The following is a 15,676-nucleotide window of genomic DNA, read 5'->3' on the forward strand; positions in this document are numbered from 1 at the left end:
ACATTAATATAGTTATTAATGAAATATCTTAGTTGCTTATCTCAATCTATCTCAAATATATTAAAGGGAACTGGAGGATTTATATTCATTCACACTATCGTATTTTTTTTTCAAAAAATAGTTTTTGAGGACCTATTATGTGCAAAGCTCTGCATTAAGTTACTCAAAATGCCACATTAAGAAAGTGAACTATTTCAAACTTAGGAAAAGTACAGAGACTAATATAGCAAACACCCATTTAGCAGTCACCCAGATTAAAAACCAGCATTTCTACCCATTATAAAATTGTGATCTATAGTTTTGGTTTGTGCACTCTAGGAAACTTGAGAAATAATGGAAAAAAATCATTTTAGTTTTAATATACTTCCACTGAAAAGAGAAAAATGTCATACATAATTCTTGGGGAAGGAAAAGAATGTCATATAATCAAGGCTGTAGCGATAGTGTGTCATGGCTTTAAAAAGTTGGAATTTAAGGGGCTTATTGAAATGTCTCCAGGCAAGGGCAGGGTGAGGATGCATATAGATAAATTGCCAATAATTCCTGTCTCTTTTAAGGTAGGAATGACCAGTTTATATAAAGATTGCAGTTTGCAGAAAATATACTTGAAGCAGAGGAAGATTTCTGGGAAGGCCAGAGGGCTGTTCTTAAGGTGCTTCAAGGACCCAGGAAGCAAGCATTTGCCTAGGAAAATCCGATTCTTGGCTTGCAGGATGAGAAATTCATTTATTGGTGTCCCCAGAGTAAATTGAGCTCTGAGGGACTGGTTAATTAAAAGTCACAAGAAATTGTCTAAAACCAAGAATGTTATCCATATAGAGTGGAAAATATAATAACCAAGTGAACAGAATACATGTTTTTGATTAGCACTTTTTTTTTTCCCGTCGGCCGATCATCCTGGGAAGCTAAATTATGATCAAATGTTTGTTTTCTGATCATTTGGCCAAGGGTAAGTCTAGGGAGCCAGTTGGGCAACCATAGTGGTGAATGTCAAGAAACTCATGTATTGTTTCTCAGGGTAGGAACCCTGTGTCTGAGTTTTGATTCTTGAGCTCCCTAGCCAGGGCAGCTCCCAGAAGAGGGTGTTGATATGGACACTGCCAGCTCTCTCTCACCCCTCCTTGTTGCTGCTTCTGTGGTGGAGGGGGCCCGCTGCTAACTGAGTGTCCTTGCTTTGGAGATGTTTATAGCTTCAGCCTGTTCCTCTCCATTATGCTGGCCTTGGAGCGATTGTGTGTCTGTGAGGCAGTGAAAGGAATGGTGCTAGGGGAGGGAGGGAGGTGAATCAGCAAGGGCTGCTTTTCAAATTGCTCATATTCCCTGGGAGATGTTGCCGAGGAAGATGCTGGTGTGGACTGCATACAGTTTACTTCGCAAATCTGTGATCTGGATGATTGTGTTTGATTTCATAGACTTATTTTAAGGGGACAGTCTTATTTCCCCATTTTCAAATTCTAGGGTAGGATCTAGAAAGTCCATTCCACAGATTTTTTTTCTCTTGCTTTTTAGAGGAAAGAATGTAGGTTCATTTACTCATAAAAACAATTTCTAAATTTCTCTTGCTTTTTAGAGGAAAGGATGTAGTTCATTTACTCATAAAAACAATTTCTAAATTTCCAAGAAAGCAATAAATATGGATTCTCAGTGTCCTTGCTGTAGTGACATTTGCTAGAGGCTCACTTGTAAAAGAGATTTATTTTAAATTGGATGTTTGTACATATATGACACATGAGACTTCTCTTTGTTGGTGATTATTAAAGTACAGCCATATGCTGCCTGGTTCCTGTTTCCAGGTCAAATGTGGAGGGCGGTGGAGAACATGCTGCTTTGTCAGTTGGGAACTGTGTCCAAAGTATCTGTAAACTCTAGTAGTTAAGGTACTGGAACGCTTTCCATGCATTTAAACAGCTTTGAGGTTACCTCACTCATTTTGCATTTCAACTTAGTTTTAAGAAAGAAAAAGAAAGCTGGAATTGTTAATCATCCCTTCTGGGTCTTTCTGGGGAAGAGGTTGAAAACCTGCTACAGGGTTATGGCTCACATTCCACTGTGTGTATTTTGACACATGGACTCTGTGTGTGTGTGTGTGTGTGTGTGTGTGTGTGTGTGTGTGTGTGCCACATGAGGCTGGTAAGCACTTGAAATGTGGGGAGACTGAATTGAGATGTGCTATAAATGTACACACTGTATCTCAAAGATTTAGTACCAAAAAAGAGTGTATCAATAAAATATCTTACTAATAATGTTTATTTTGATTAAATGTTGAAATGATAATACTTTAGATATATTGGATCAAAAATATATTACTAAAATTAATTTTACCTCTTTTTACTTCTTTAATGTGCCTATGAGAAAAAATTTTAATTACATAAATATCTCATATTATATTTCTATTGGCCAGCTCTGTCCAAACACCTTACAGAATGCCTGTGACAGAATTAGGTGCTAAAAGATTTGTTGGAACTTGTTAAACAGGAAGGAGCCTGACAGATTCCACTAGAGGCCTCCCTCCAACTGTTTCTTGTGTGAGATGGCTTCAGCTGTGTCATCTTTTTTTTTTTTTTTCAGATTCTTCAATAATCTAATGTTCTATGCCCTTCAGGCTGTTAGACCTTAAGGTATCCGGGTCTGGTTATGTCCCAGTGATAACAGAGGGCCTGTTGCATGATGTATGCCAAATACACAGTAAAATCCAGAAATTCCAAGTGCTTCTTCATTTGAACCTATTTGGCTTCTCTCCTTTGTAACAGGGGTTTGATTTTCCCAATAATGAATGACTTAAAATAAGGTGCTTAAAAATTCCACATTGAGTCTCAAGATAGTGAACAAACACTATTTTAAAATGCCCTCTGAGCCTCAGTTTCCCCTTCTGTAAAACGAAGGAGTTGGGTTTGAGTTAGTTTTGCAGACCATGCCACGGATGGGTGAACTAAATTTGCTGTCACAATCCCCAGCAGTGAGGAAGTGAGGGGAACCCAGCTGCAAATGTGGATTTGAGAGTGGGGTGGAGGGTTGAGCCAGGGCAGCAAATGGTTGGAAAATTGGCCTTCAAGAGGTCAATGTCAGCTTTGAACTTTCAAGCCTGAAAAGTATGTCTTTGTCTTTTGATCTGATGATTTGGTCTAATATGATTGTCTCTCATTCCAGTGTATGTACTCACTGTAGATTTATGTACAGAACTAAATATCCCATTTATTCATGTATAAACCATAATAAAACCAGTCAGATATTTCCCCTCACCAGCAGATTTTGCATTGGAAAAGGAAAACAAATATACAAATTTCAGCAACCTCAGAAATTTCATTAAACCTGCATAGAGGCATAGTTCATTTTAGAGTTCAATTATACGTTCAAGGAATCAGTTCCTATCATAAAGACAACTACTGTAATGTCTGTGCCGTGCAAAATTATCCCCATTTATTGTGGTTCACCTGCAGACTCTACTGCCTCTGGTGAAGGCACTCAGCAAGTTCTTTTCACAAATAACACCCTTCAGGACGGCCCCTTCCTGTTTTACACAGCATTGTCTCAGAACTTGTGGCCAAAGTAATTCAAAAGCAAGCTAACGACAAACAGGGACTCCTGAGGCCAGTGGTATTGAATTAACAGGCCAGTAGGGGACCCTGTGACCTCTCCAAGAGCTGCCCATTCATAAGCTGACAAAATGTAACCTCTAAATACAAAATTCCAATTATCAAAAACAGCTGTGTCATCTTGATCACCATCCCCTGCATGCATATTCTTAGCTTTGTCAATGACTTGCTCGAAATGTACATCTGTAGTTGAACACAGTAGTCTTAAAATTTAACACTTAGGAATGTATTTGTAAAAAAAACAGTATTTTCCCTTTAAATATATTAAAATAATTTATACCCTGTAGGTTTATGATCTGTGATAATTTGCCTTTGACACTTACCTTCCATTATCTTTGGGGAAGAGGTTTGCAGAACAAACTAAGGGAGCCAACAAAATTTGCTAGGGGTGGTCAGGAGGGAAGGATGGCCAAATGTCAAATACATTTAGGAAAACTAAGCTTTCAGTAGTACTCAAATATCTTGAGAGAACTTACACTTAATTCATATGCTATTATTTCTCTACTATAAAGCTATAATCCAGTAACACAGACATAGGTATGCAAAGCTATATTAAATAATGCAGACATTTCTTAATAATTTCCATTATTATCACTGTTTAGACCAATCCTATTCTTTTGGGGTGGGAACTCCAGTAGAGGGGACTGACATATTTCCAGTCACGGCACACTAGCATCATTGGTCTGGAGAAGCCCTTTTTTTGTGTGTTACTTACACATTTATTACTTTTTTATCCCCATTCACCACTTTCATTCTTTTCTTCTGCACCTTGATCATTCTAAGGTGCTTGTGTATTCTCTCACATGTTCTTGAAAGCATGCGTTGGTGTCGTGTGTGCCTATATTTTAAATTTACATGGATTAAAAATTGTGCAGTAGATACCTTCCTTTTCCTTTTGCTGCTTTTCACTTAGAATGTTTTAAATATCTATTCCCATTGCAGTGTGTAAGTCTAATTTGTTTCTTTTCGTTGATGGATAATATTCCGTAGTATGCATCCCCCACATCTTATTTATCCGTGTTCCCAGTCCGTCCTGTTTCCTTTGTTCTGCTAAGAAGAGCTGAGCTTTGGCCTGTACACAGTTTCCTTCCCATCCTTTTACTGCCTTAGTAGGTTTCCCCGATGAGCTTAAACGTACTCAAATTGCCCAAGTGGAAGAATACCTCCTTGACCGTGTCCTCTGCTCCCAGGAAAGCTTTCAGGCCTTCCTATCCATTTTGCACAAGATTGAATTGTTTTCTACTTCAGGTGGCTTTGTTTTACCTGGGAGAGAGACTGCATGGTGTGTGTTTGCAGCAGGTTGCCATGCCCAGGATAGTCTTTCTCTAATTAAGAGGAGATTCTCCCTATCTGAACACTAGCTTCCATTCATTGGAGCTAATATGTGTGTGAAAGTTAATTACTGCATTGAGCTTCTCTAGTTTTAAGCCCCAGCTTCTGCCAGAGTCTTAAGAGGCCTGGCTTTTTACATTTAAAATGTGTTTGTTAGCACACATTTAAACTAAAAAAATTAGTTTTAAAGTAGAGTCATTTCTCTGCTCCTGGACATAAACATGCTGTCTTCACGTTCACAACTCTAGAGAAATTTGGAGATCAGAATTTAGGATATACACCCATATTCTTAATAATAGATGGTTTTGTAGTTGATACAACTTGGAGATTGCCTTTTAAGATACACAAGTGATCAGCTGAGCAAGTGACACAGTGAGAGGCTAGGTGCTGTAGTAGCTGAGCTTGGATTTTGGAGTTGTACAGACCTGGACTGGAGTCCTGGTTCTTTGAACTAGCCAAATGACTTTAGATGTTGTGTTTGGTTTTCTATACTAATACCTCCCTCAGAGGGTTGCTGTAAGGATTAAATGAAGTAATGCTGCAAAGCACTAGCCTAATGCCTAGCTAGCTACTCAGAAAATGGTAGCTGCTGTCGTCATCGTCATCACCATCACCATCACCATCATCAAAAGGCTCCTAAAGCCAAGAATTACTGAGATAAAAATGAGCATTTGGAAATTGGGAGAGATGAGTAGCATCATCAGGGCATGAACTTTAAAGGCTCAGAGGAGTATTCAGAACTATCCTCTGGAATGAAATCAAAGAGAAAAGAGGCTAAAGGTACCAAAAAACGTCTGATGTGTCCAGTCTTCTTTGAAGAAGTTTCAGATCTGAGACTAGAAAGGAAACGGATGAGGTAATCCTCTTTGCATCTGATCCCATCTGAGGGATCCTATTCTCAGTGCCAAGGCTTTCCTGTTCCTTTGTCCTGTGCCTCAGCTCTCCACTCAGAACACTGTTCTTTCTACACAGTTGTGCTGTGTTGAGAGGGATGTGACCTACTGCAGCCAATTCATCCTGCACACGTTTCTTATATGCCTAGCAGTGTGTCAGGCCCTGTTCTGGGTCCTCCAGGAGGATGAACTAGAGGCAGTCTCTGTCTTCAAAGTAATCAGAGACCTGAAGGGGAGGTAGTTAAGCCGCCAGTTTTAACAAGTGCTCTGCCAGAGGTAGGCTTAGGAACCAGTGGGAGCATGAAGGAAGGACATCTAATTGAGGCTATAGCCGCTGGATTTGGGAAAGATTCCTAGGGAGACATTTTCATTATCTCTGGATGACAGAGAAGTCCTTTTAACCTCCTCTTTCAAAAGTAAGGTTTTTACCTTTTCTTTTATCTTAATTAGGGACTAGTTATGGTTGTTACCTAACCCCTTGGAGTGAAATAATCTAAATAAACAGTAGCCATTTTCCTTTTATTAACAGACTATTATGAGTTAGGTTTCCCCCAGTAGCCATTAACATTCCCAGCATCCCATCTTCTGGAATAATGGAGTGGATGTAATAATGTAATCAACTCTGTTAATAAATTGATATTATTTTTCTCCAAGGAGAGGATTCTCATTATTGGAAATATAAAGCTTCCCAAGAAGGCATTGGAGTCACAGCTAGAAGACTCCATGGGTTAGTGGGGTTAGTGGTTTCCTTATTGAAACTTCCTAATTGATACTTGTATCATTGCCCAATAAAAATACTAGTGCAAACATGGCACCACCAAATGTGGCATCCTTTTATATCCATAAACTCTTTTCCCCTTTTGTTCAAAGCTTCAGCCCATAAATATTCACTAGGCATCCACTAGGTACCAAGCAAAATAATTGGTGCCCAAGGATAAAAGAAATGATTAAGGCATGGTCCCCAAATAATACTAGAATGTGTTAAGTGCTGTAACAGAAGAGTATGTACAGAGAAAGGAGAGGGCTGAGGTTTCACAGCAAGTGGCATTGATCCTGAATGAAGTAGGGGTTAGGAGGGAGGTTGAAAGGGGAAACTGGAGTAAGAGTGTGTGTTTGCGTAAGGGAGTCGGGACAGATAGTGAGCCCAACTTTAGCTGAAGGAGCAGTGAGACAGAATTACGGGAGAAAATAAAGATTGTGGTAGGATTGGAGGGTACACGGCGTATTTTGAAGAGTAAGACAAGGAAGATAAAGGAAGGTCGGAACCAGATTATGAGGGTTACTTAGGGTGGATTGGAAACAGAGCCGAAGATAGGAACCCCAGGGGAACATTTAAGTGTGAGTCCTGACAGGAGACTTAAAGAGCAATCAGAGAGGAGGCTGTAGAAAACTTAGGAGAGACCAATGGTTCAGAAGCTAATAGAGGAAAGAAGTGTCAAGAAGGATTGTCAAGTGCTAGGGAGAAGTTACATACGAGGGACGTAGGAAAGTGTCTTTGGGATCTGAATATTGACCCCCAGATGGCAGTGCTTGAGGCAACAGCCAGATGTAGGAGACTGAAGAGAAGTCTGAGGAAGTTAAACCAGGGAGTGTAGGCTCATCTTTCAAGGAAGAACCTTTGTTAAGATGGCTATCCTGGGTAAGGGTTAAGACCTGTGACCAGGACCCACAGCCAAGGCGCCCTTGTGGAGACTGAACTTCAGTGTTCGTGGCTGAATGAGAGTCAGAGAGGGAGAGAGACTGAGGGAGAACTTAATCTGAAAACCCACTGCTGGCCTCACACTGTGGTCTTCTGCTCACTGGGAGTCATGCACATGTCATGTTAGGATTTATATCCACATAACCAGGTCTCCAATTCTTGATAAGCACAATCTCTGACCACTGTTCCCGTAGTTCGAAGTGCCAGAAATGACATAATGAAACCCTTTATCGTTACTTCTTCAGGGAAAATTGCTCTCGATTTATGGGTTTTTGAGAAGTCAGGTGGGGCAGGGGTACCTGTGAACATGCAGACCAGAGCAGATGCTACTTCAGATCATCCTGTCGTGGGGGACCCTGTCATTTGAAATAGGATTGATTTACTCTCTGCCTGTAAAATCTTTGAACATGTTTTCTGCTACTGTTTTTCAGAATCATTTGCTGTTTCAAATAGAGAACTGTGCGATGATGAGAAAGAGTTCATACATTTCCCAGTATGTGAGGGGACCTCTCAACCTGAACCCTCGTGTTCAGCTGTCAGAATAACAGCCAATAAAAACTACAGGAGCAAAACCTCTCAGGAAGGTGCTTTAAAAAAGATGCATGAGGAAGAACACCATCAACAAATGTCCATCTTACAACTGCAGCTGATACAGATGAATGAGGTGCATGTGGCCAAAATCCAGCAGCTAGAGCGAGAGTGTGAGATGGCAGAGGAGGAACACAGGATAAAAATGGAAGTTCTCAATAAAAAGAAGATGTATTGGGAAAGAAAACTGCAAACTTTTACCAAGGAATGGCCTGTTTCCTCATTTAACCGGCCCTTTCCCAATTCACCCTAAGACGGTGGGGTGTGGCTCCCTCGTAATTAATCTGTGTTGGCAAAGAAGGCCTGGAACACGAACTTGCGGTCGGTAGCCTGTCACAGAGCTACAACTAGGAAGATGAGAGTGGTAGTAGTCACTTATTTAAGAATACATTCAGGTAAACAGCTGCACCCTATGTACCCCTGAAGTGGCAAAGAAGCTGTTCGAGTCTTCTGAAAATTATCACTATGAGTGCTATCATTCTGAATGTAATGTCTCTTAATTAGAATTCATACAAGAACCATGTGTGAGTGTTGTTGTTGTATTTTTTTAATCAAATGCAAGTGTGACTATAAAGGAGTGTGGCTGGGTTTTGTGGGGTTTTTTGTTGTTTTTTTTTTAAACAGACGTCAGACCTTGTCTATCCGAATGAACGCCCTCCCATTGAAAGTGGCTGTCCTGGGAGGACAAACGTTTCTCCAGTGGTGATGCTGTTGCTGAGAATTTGCTAGAGGTCTTTCGGAGCCTCCACAAGAGCTACAGCACACTTTTCATTTTTTCAATGTCATCTTTGGAGTGTGGATTTTCTGTTTTTAAACAGCCGAACATAATGGAAGGCTCTTTTCTAATGTGGCTCATAGGCTGCCTTTTAAGTCCTTCCTTTCCCCAAAAAGGAGTTCCGAATAATGTCTCCAGCAGGTGTAGCTTTGTTGGAACTAAGGATGTGACTACTTTGAGGGAGAAACGTTCGTTTAGAGCTCTACATTCTGTCATGCTTGTTTTATTAAAAGACAAGACTTGTGATTTTATAGTCACACTGTGTATGTTTTTGAAAGGTGCTGCCCGCCCCCACTGTGCTACAGTTTTTGCCTTCCTGCTGTAGTTTCCTACCGACTTTGTACTACTGAGTAAATGGTTGCCCTTGTTTTTAATCTTTAGCCACCTAAGGCAAGGCCCTTCCCTCGCCATGCTCCTGGTGCTAGCTAATAGTGATGCTACATAGTCTGCATAGTATTGCAGTTAGTATTGAGCTTTTGCAGAATCCATTACCAATATATTTGGAAACGTGGATTGATAAATGGATATTTTGACTGAGCTGTGATATAACTTCTTCTCCTGTAGCCTAGTGTGAAAAACAGCCTTGGGAGTTGGGCATAACAGTAGCTGGAAGAAGCAAAGTGACAGTTAAGTGCCGAGGCAGGTCAGCAATTTCTGAGAATGAAAGTTCAAGGCCATGTGGTGGGGAAGGAGGAGTGTGTGTGACAGAGGCTATATAGGGAGTGTAGGACGAGGAGTCAGGGCTTGAATTCTGAGCTTGGCTCTGTCTCAAGTGCTGTGTGACCTTAAGTTACTCCATTTAGCCTTTGGCCCTGGTGTTTCCCGTCTATAGAACAGGAGAGTTGGTCTAGATGATGGTTAGAATCTGCTACAGCTCCTTGACTGTGATTTGATCTGCACAGTCTTGGATGAGTACTGCTAACATCATAATTGTCCGGAGGACGTGGGTCAACAGGGAGAGTTTACTGCAGTGGCTAAGCTTCCTTCCTTTCATAATTTTGGAATTTGGGTCCTGGTGTCTGTATATACTAATATACTAATATATGCACTGCATAAAACTTAAGTGGATATCAATTTATTTTATACACTGATCATATTTTAAATATCTTAGGGGAACTGGTTATTTGAAGGAACCCTGTGAAGACTAGTCTTCTTTCAAAGGAAGGATGCTTTTGTAAGGATTTGCGTTCTTAATTTAGTTTTTACCAAATGGACCCTTTAGAGAAGCAGCATCTGGAAAAAGCCGCAAGCGTAACTGATTTATGGGAGACATTAGGGCAGAGAGTGGCAGGTCCTCAACACAGATGATGTGGACTGAGAAAAGTTTGCCTTTGCTTCACCTCTTGAGCCATCTGGAAATCTCCTTAATATGCAGATTCTGGTGGGGGGGCCCTGAGATTGTGCATTTCTCACAAGCTCCCAGGTTATGCCAGTTCTGCTTGTCTGGTCACCACAATTCTGTGTAGCAAGGTTTTAGAGGACCTGTGAACCTTTTACCTGTTCTTAAAAAAAAAAAAAAAAACCCATTAGGTTAGGTACACTTTTGTGTACAGCATTGTGCTGGATATTATTCCTCTCTCAGAATTTACCACCTAATCACACAAATAACAATGTAGAACAACACAAAAAATGCTCACACACATAATGGAACTATAAAAGCATCGAACTAATTCCTAACTGAACAAATAAAGGATAATTAAACCAGCAGGCTAAAGCACCTTGTTCTACTGTTAACGGTATTTACGAGTTTATAACAGTTTTCAACCTTGAGTATGCATTGGAAACAGTATTTTATAAAAAATTAGTCCCGCTGGGTCCCACTCCCAGGGGATTCTTATTCAGTTTACCTGGGTTGAGGCCTGGTCCTCTATATTTTTTGGAAGCTTTACAGGGAGTGATGATGCCCAATTGGGATTGAGAACCACTGGTGTAGAGTTCACAGATGTGTCTCATTTGGTCCTTAGTTCTGTGAAGTCCTGCAGAAGTGAGGAAATGATGCTCAGAGAAGAACCGCCTGCACCAGGCTGAAACCTAGTGAACAGCAAAGCAGAACCTCAGTCCTAGGTCTCTCGACTCAAAAACAAATAGGCCCACCTGCCTTCCCTCACCCCATCCCTCAAAGCTATATCGTGGATTTGCTTTACCCCGAGAGCCAGATCACATCTATAGGATACTTGTAATGCCTCCACTCATGAACAGGTACATCCCAATTCATTCCACTTTTGAGTAGTTCCTTACCTGAGGTGGAAATGCAATAATCATTTCTTGGTAGATGCTGTAGAGAATTGACAGATAAATACTAAGACACAGTTCACCATCCCCTGACCTGCCAAATAATGGACACAGCCCAGTAGGGGACATAAGACTTGTATACAGCTATCATGTACTTGATCAGGCACGTCTTCTAAAGGATTTGAAGCTCAGCAGAGAGTGAAGAAGCTTGAAGGAAAGCCTGGAGGAGGTGGCATTTGAGCTAAATCTTTAGAGTTGGTATTTTGGTAGGTGCAGATTCAGAAAGGAGAGGAACTTCACTAGATGCAAGGTCCTGTTGAAGGTTCAAGATGGTGAGACACATAATTGGGAGGACATGGGAGAATACCCCAATTAGGCAGTAACATGATCAAAACTGTGCTCCAGGAGGAAGATTAGAAGATGGAATTGAGTTTAGAGAAGACTGGAGTTCAGGAGATGAGGTAGGAGGGTTTGGTTAGGATGAGATGATAGGAGCACCTAGTAAAAAACGAGGGAGACCAACGTGAAGGGCGTTGCCGAAGTGGAATCAGTCAGGCTTGGCAGCACATTGCTTTTGTTGGAGGGGATGGGTAAAGTTTTAAAGCTAGATGCCGGAAAGAATGATGCTGATTGAAATAAAGAACGGATGCATTTCTGGCTGACGTGTCCTAGGAGAGGCCTAGACGTGAACTAGTGCAGTTGTTCCCACCCACTCAGCCTCAAACACCAGCACCTCCTCCCGTCTCCTCTTTGGCTGTCACCTCTTTGCTCTGGCTGCCTCTTCAGCCTCCTGTGCTGCCTCTTGCACCTGTTCATCTGACGTTTTAACCCCTCCCTGCTGGGTCCGTGTCCCCCGACTCAATTTGGTGCTCCCTCTGCCATCAGTACCTCCAGTGCAGCTGGTGGTGCATCAGTCACCATCTCTTATATATAATGGCTTCACACTTGAAAGAGCAGGAAAGACTATAGTTGATGCTTAACAACCAGGGGGCTAGGGGTGCCCACCACCCCCAGCTGTGGAAAATCCGCTTATAACTTTACATTCAGCCCTCTGTATCTGCAGTTCTGCATCTGGGGATTCAATCAACTGCGGACTGTGTGCTGTAGTACCCATTTACTGAAAAAAAAATCTGAGTATAAGTGGACCAGCACAGTTGAAATCCATGTTGTTCAAGGGTCAACGGGATTTCTTTTTTTATTCTTTTAAATATTTATTTATTTAATTTATTTTGGCTGCGCTGTGCCAGGTCTTAATTGCAAATTGCAACATGCAGGATCTTATTTTTTATTTTTTATTTTTTTTTACTTGTGGCACGCGGGCTTCTTAGTTGCGGCATGCATGTGGGATCTAGTTCCCCGACGAGGGATCAAACCCAGGCCTCTGCATTGGGAGTGTGGAATCTTACCTACTGGACCACCAGGAAAGTCCCTCAACTGGCTTTCTTTATCTTGAGCTTCAATTCTTTTCTAGCTGGCATCCACAAATTTCAGGGTATTTTTTAAGTGTCCCATGTTGTGTAAAGGTACACTGGCTGAGAGGGGATGTTAATTCCCATGTATCCCTATTACAGTCCGTTTCCAAAAATCAAACATAGAATCCTACCTTATTAATGCATTAAAAATTAGCAAATATTTTAGGAACTTTTCAGGGAGAATCTTAAAATGCATTGGCTTTTTTTTTTTTTAAGAAGAAAGAGAACAGAAGAAGAGAGGTATGGTGGGGCAGTGCATTTGAGTTGTCAACAGCTTCTGCAGTGTCAGGTCAATTACATCAACACTTGGTCTGGACCAGGGGAAAGGAATGGTTCTGCCTCCTGGGAATGTCAGAAGGACCTGATAATTATACTTGGCAAAGCCAAGAAGAGTGGCTCTGTAATGTCATTGCTAAGAATTACCCTTTTAATAGTATCTCTGGATGTCTGAGCTGTTCAAATGGAATGACACTTCTTTTCTGCTGTGGCTTTCATTTCTGTTGGGCTGCTTCCCAGCTGGTCCTTTTGTTCTTCCTTGCCCTTTTCTATCTTCTGCCTTCCCAGCCCTGTTTCTCCAACCCCTCTTTCTGCACCCACAGCAGTTTTCACTGTCCCCCCTTTTACAGTTGGAGTCATGTGAGAATGTGTGTAAGGGAGATACTTGCCCAAAACCAGCATATTCAACATGTGGTATCAATAAGGTGAAGTGTAGCCTTGGACTAGACAAAATATTGACCATCTGCTTCCTTGCTGCATCCGCTACTTTTGTGTTGGTGGGACTCAGAAGTCATGGAAAAGGTCACCAGTGATTCATGTCTGCAACAAATTCTTTTCTAATTGTGCCGTATATTATGCCCTTCAATACAACTTACTAATCTCTGCCTCAGTTTTTCCATCTGTGAAAGTGGTGTAATACTTATCTACCTCCCTTGAATGTTGTAAAGATTAGTCTATGTTAGTAAAGCACTTTTGAAATAAAGAGTGATGTAAAGCATTTTAATATTATTGTTGTCATTGTGATATGGATGCCCCCCTGTAGAGATGCTGCTCTGTAGGGGAAGTACCCCATGGATACCATGGTTTAGGAACACCCAGTACAGAAAACTTCCATAACAGATACAACAGTGATTTCTTGGTGTGTGTGAAAGTTTTCAACATAGTATTTCCTTAAACAGCCCTTTGGTTCATTTAGAATGAGATTTGATTATAGAAGAGTGATTTATGTAAGATTTTTAAAGAACATATCTATTGAACCTTTATTACCCAGTATAATAGGGTTTGCAAGCCGATTATTAACCTAACAGTGCAGTTTGTCAACATTAGGTGGAAAACTTCCATTTCTACATTATCCAGATGCCCAGATTGTGCGTGAAGGTTTTTTCACTGTTGACACTGATTAGAGTGGACAGAATGGGGATCCTGCTACTTCTGAGTGAGGGGATCGCAGCTCCAGTTCCACTTGCAAAATATTCTCACAGCACCTCTAGTGTGGGGGGAAAAGACTCACCATGTGTGTTCATCAGAGTAGGGGGTTCTCTAGGCATAAACTTGGGCTCCCTTTCTTAACTCCTGATAACTGCTAAGAGATTTAATTAGGTTCTGGTCTGAATTTTCTCTTTGGTGGGAAAAAATTCCAAACCCTGTTATTTAAGAAATCAGTTATTTTTAATGAAAAGGACACCTGTTACAGTGGAACTACTGTAAATAGTAGCAGAAGTTAAGGTTCCGGTTCCTTTTTTTTGCGGTACGTGGGCCTCTCACTGTTGTGGCCTCTCCCGTTGCGGAGCACAGGCTCCCGACGCGCAGGCTCAGCGGCCATGTCTCATGGGCCCAGCCGCTCTGCGGCATGTGGGATCTTCCCGGACCGGGGCACGAACCCGTGTCCCCTGCATCAGCAGGCGGACTCTCAACCACTGCGCCACCAGGGAAGCCCCCGGTTCCTTTTTGTCTCATCATCTGGTTTAGCTTCCAGAGTAACCAAGAAGGAAACTCACACTGGTGCTCTGCTGGTGAGGTGCATGTGGTTCTAGATTTTTATCCTTGAGTCTCAAAGAGTTTTTGGGTGGGCTGGTGTTACACTTTCTGCAGGAATGGAAGATGGTCACTCTAGTCACTCAGCCTTTGGGAAATCTGGGAGGCTGCTGGGGCCCATCTGCTCTCATGTGGTCACACTGAGCCCAAGGCTGCAGGGGCAGGAACTGCCCAGGGGAACCCCTTCTCATGGTGACGGCTGAAGTACAAGAGGGCAAGCGCACCTGTGGAAGCACATTTCAAGTTTCAGTGTCATATCTGCTAATATCTTCTTGGCCAAGGCAAGTCACGTGGCTGAGCCAAAGGTCAAGGGGAGGGAAGTAGACTCCTCTTAAGAAGGTGAGGGGAGGGTGTGAAAAATTTGAACAATAATCTCATTTACCACAGTGTCACAAGTGGGGAGGCAACGAGTGGAATACCAAGGAGTTGAGATTATATTATTAATTGAGGAACAGAGAATCTAGGGGGGAACTGCATCCCTGTTCCTTCCTCTCTTTCTTTTTTTGGAGGGGGAGGCTTTAAAATAGTGATAATAATAGAATATATGTCATAGGGATGTTGGATTAAATGAGCAATATGTATTTAGTTATATGTATTTAGAACAGAGCCTGGCACACAAACACTGTAAGTTTTAGCCACTATTTTTTTCTCTTAAGGTCATATGGCTTCTAAATGGGCCAGGGATATTTGAACCCAAGTGGCCTGGCTCTGGAGCTCATGCTTTTAAGAATCAGAATGCACAGTGTTTCTATTCAGAGCCTGAGTTCACATCTTTGCTTTGCAAAGAATGTGGCCTCCTGAATATTAGATCATCATCTGTAAAATACTTTCCAAGACTGCTATAACGATTACCTGAGAATATACATATGAAAGGGCCACATAAACTATAAAAGCACCCCCCCCCAAAATCCCTAAACCTTTCTTCTGATATTCTGTGTTACAGGACAGTCCAAGACGCTCTTCTCCCATTGCAAAACTTCACCTTAATCTCTTCCTCCAGCCTCCCCACTCTGTGACAATCCCTGAACTCACTTATCATCTTGGTTTCAGAACCAGGCTCT

General features: G+C 41.6%; 1 protein-coding gene across 7 annotated transcripts in view; it reads left to right on the forward strand.

The window, feature by feature from the left end:
* TMEFF1 (transmembrane protein with EGF like and two follistatin like domains 1) overlaps window positions 1–15,676 on the forward strand; it is a 148,159-nt gene that overhangs the window by 25,521 nt on the left and 106,962 nt on the right. For 5 of the 7 annotated variants that reach the window (XM_029203771.1, XM_029203772.1, XM_029203770.1 and 2 more), the window contains one exon: window positions 7,949–9,112. The exons of 1 other annotated variant lie outside the window; for it this stretch is intronic. In XM_029203771.1, coding sequence (XP_029059604.1) covers window positions 7,949–8,358 — 410 coding nt within the window. In that variant the 3' untranslated portion in view covers window positions 8,359–9,112. Of the gene's footprint in view, window positions 1–7,948; window positions 9,124–15,676 lie in introns of those variants that run through there. One more of the 7 variants, XM_029203773.1, reaches the window with a different exon arrangement.

The sequence above is a fragment of the Monodon monoceros genome, unplaced genomic scaffold (assembly GCF_005190385.1).
Source record: "Monodon monoceros isolate NGI ecotype Baffin Bay Population unplaced genomic scaffold, NGI_Narwhal_1 Super_Scaffold_5, whole genome shotgun sequence".
In the NCBI taxonomy this organism is placed as follows: Eukaryota; Metazoa; Chordata; class Mammalia; order Artiodactyla; family Monodontidae; genus Monodon; species Monodon monoceros.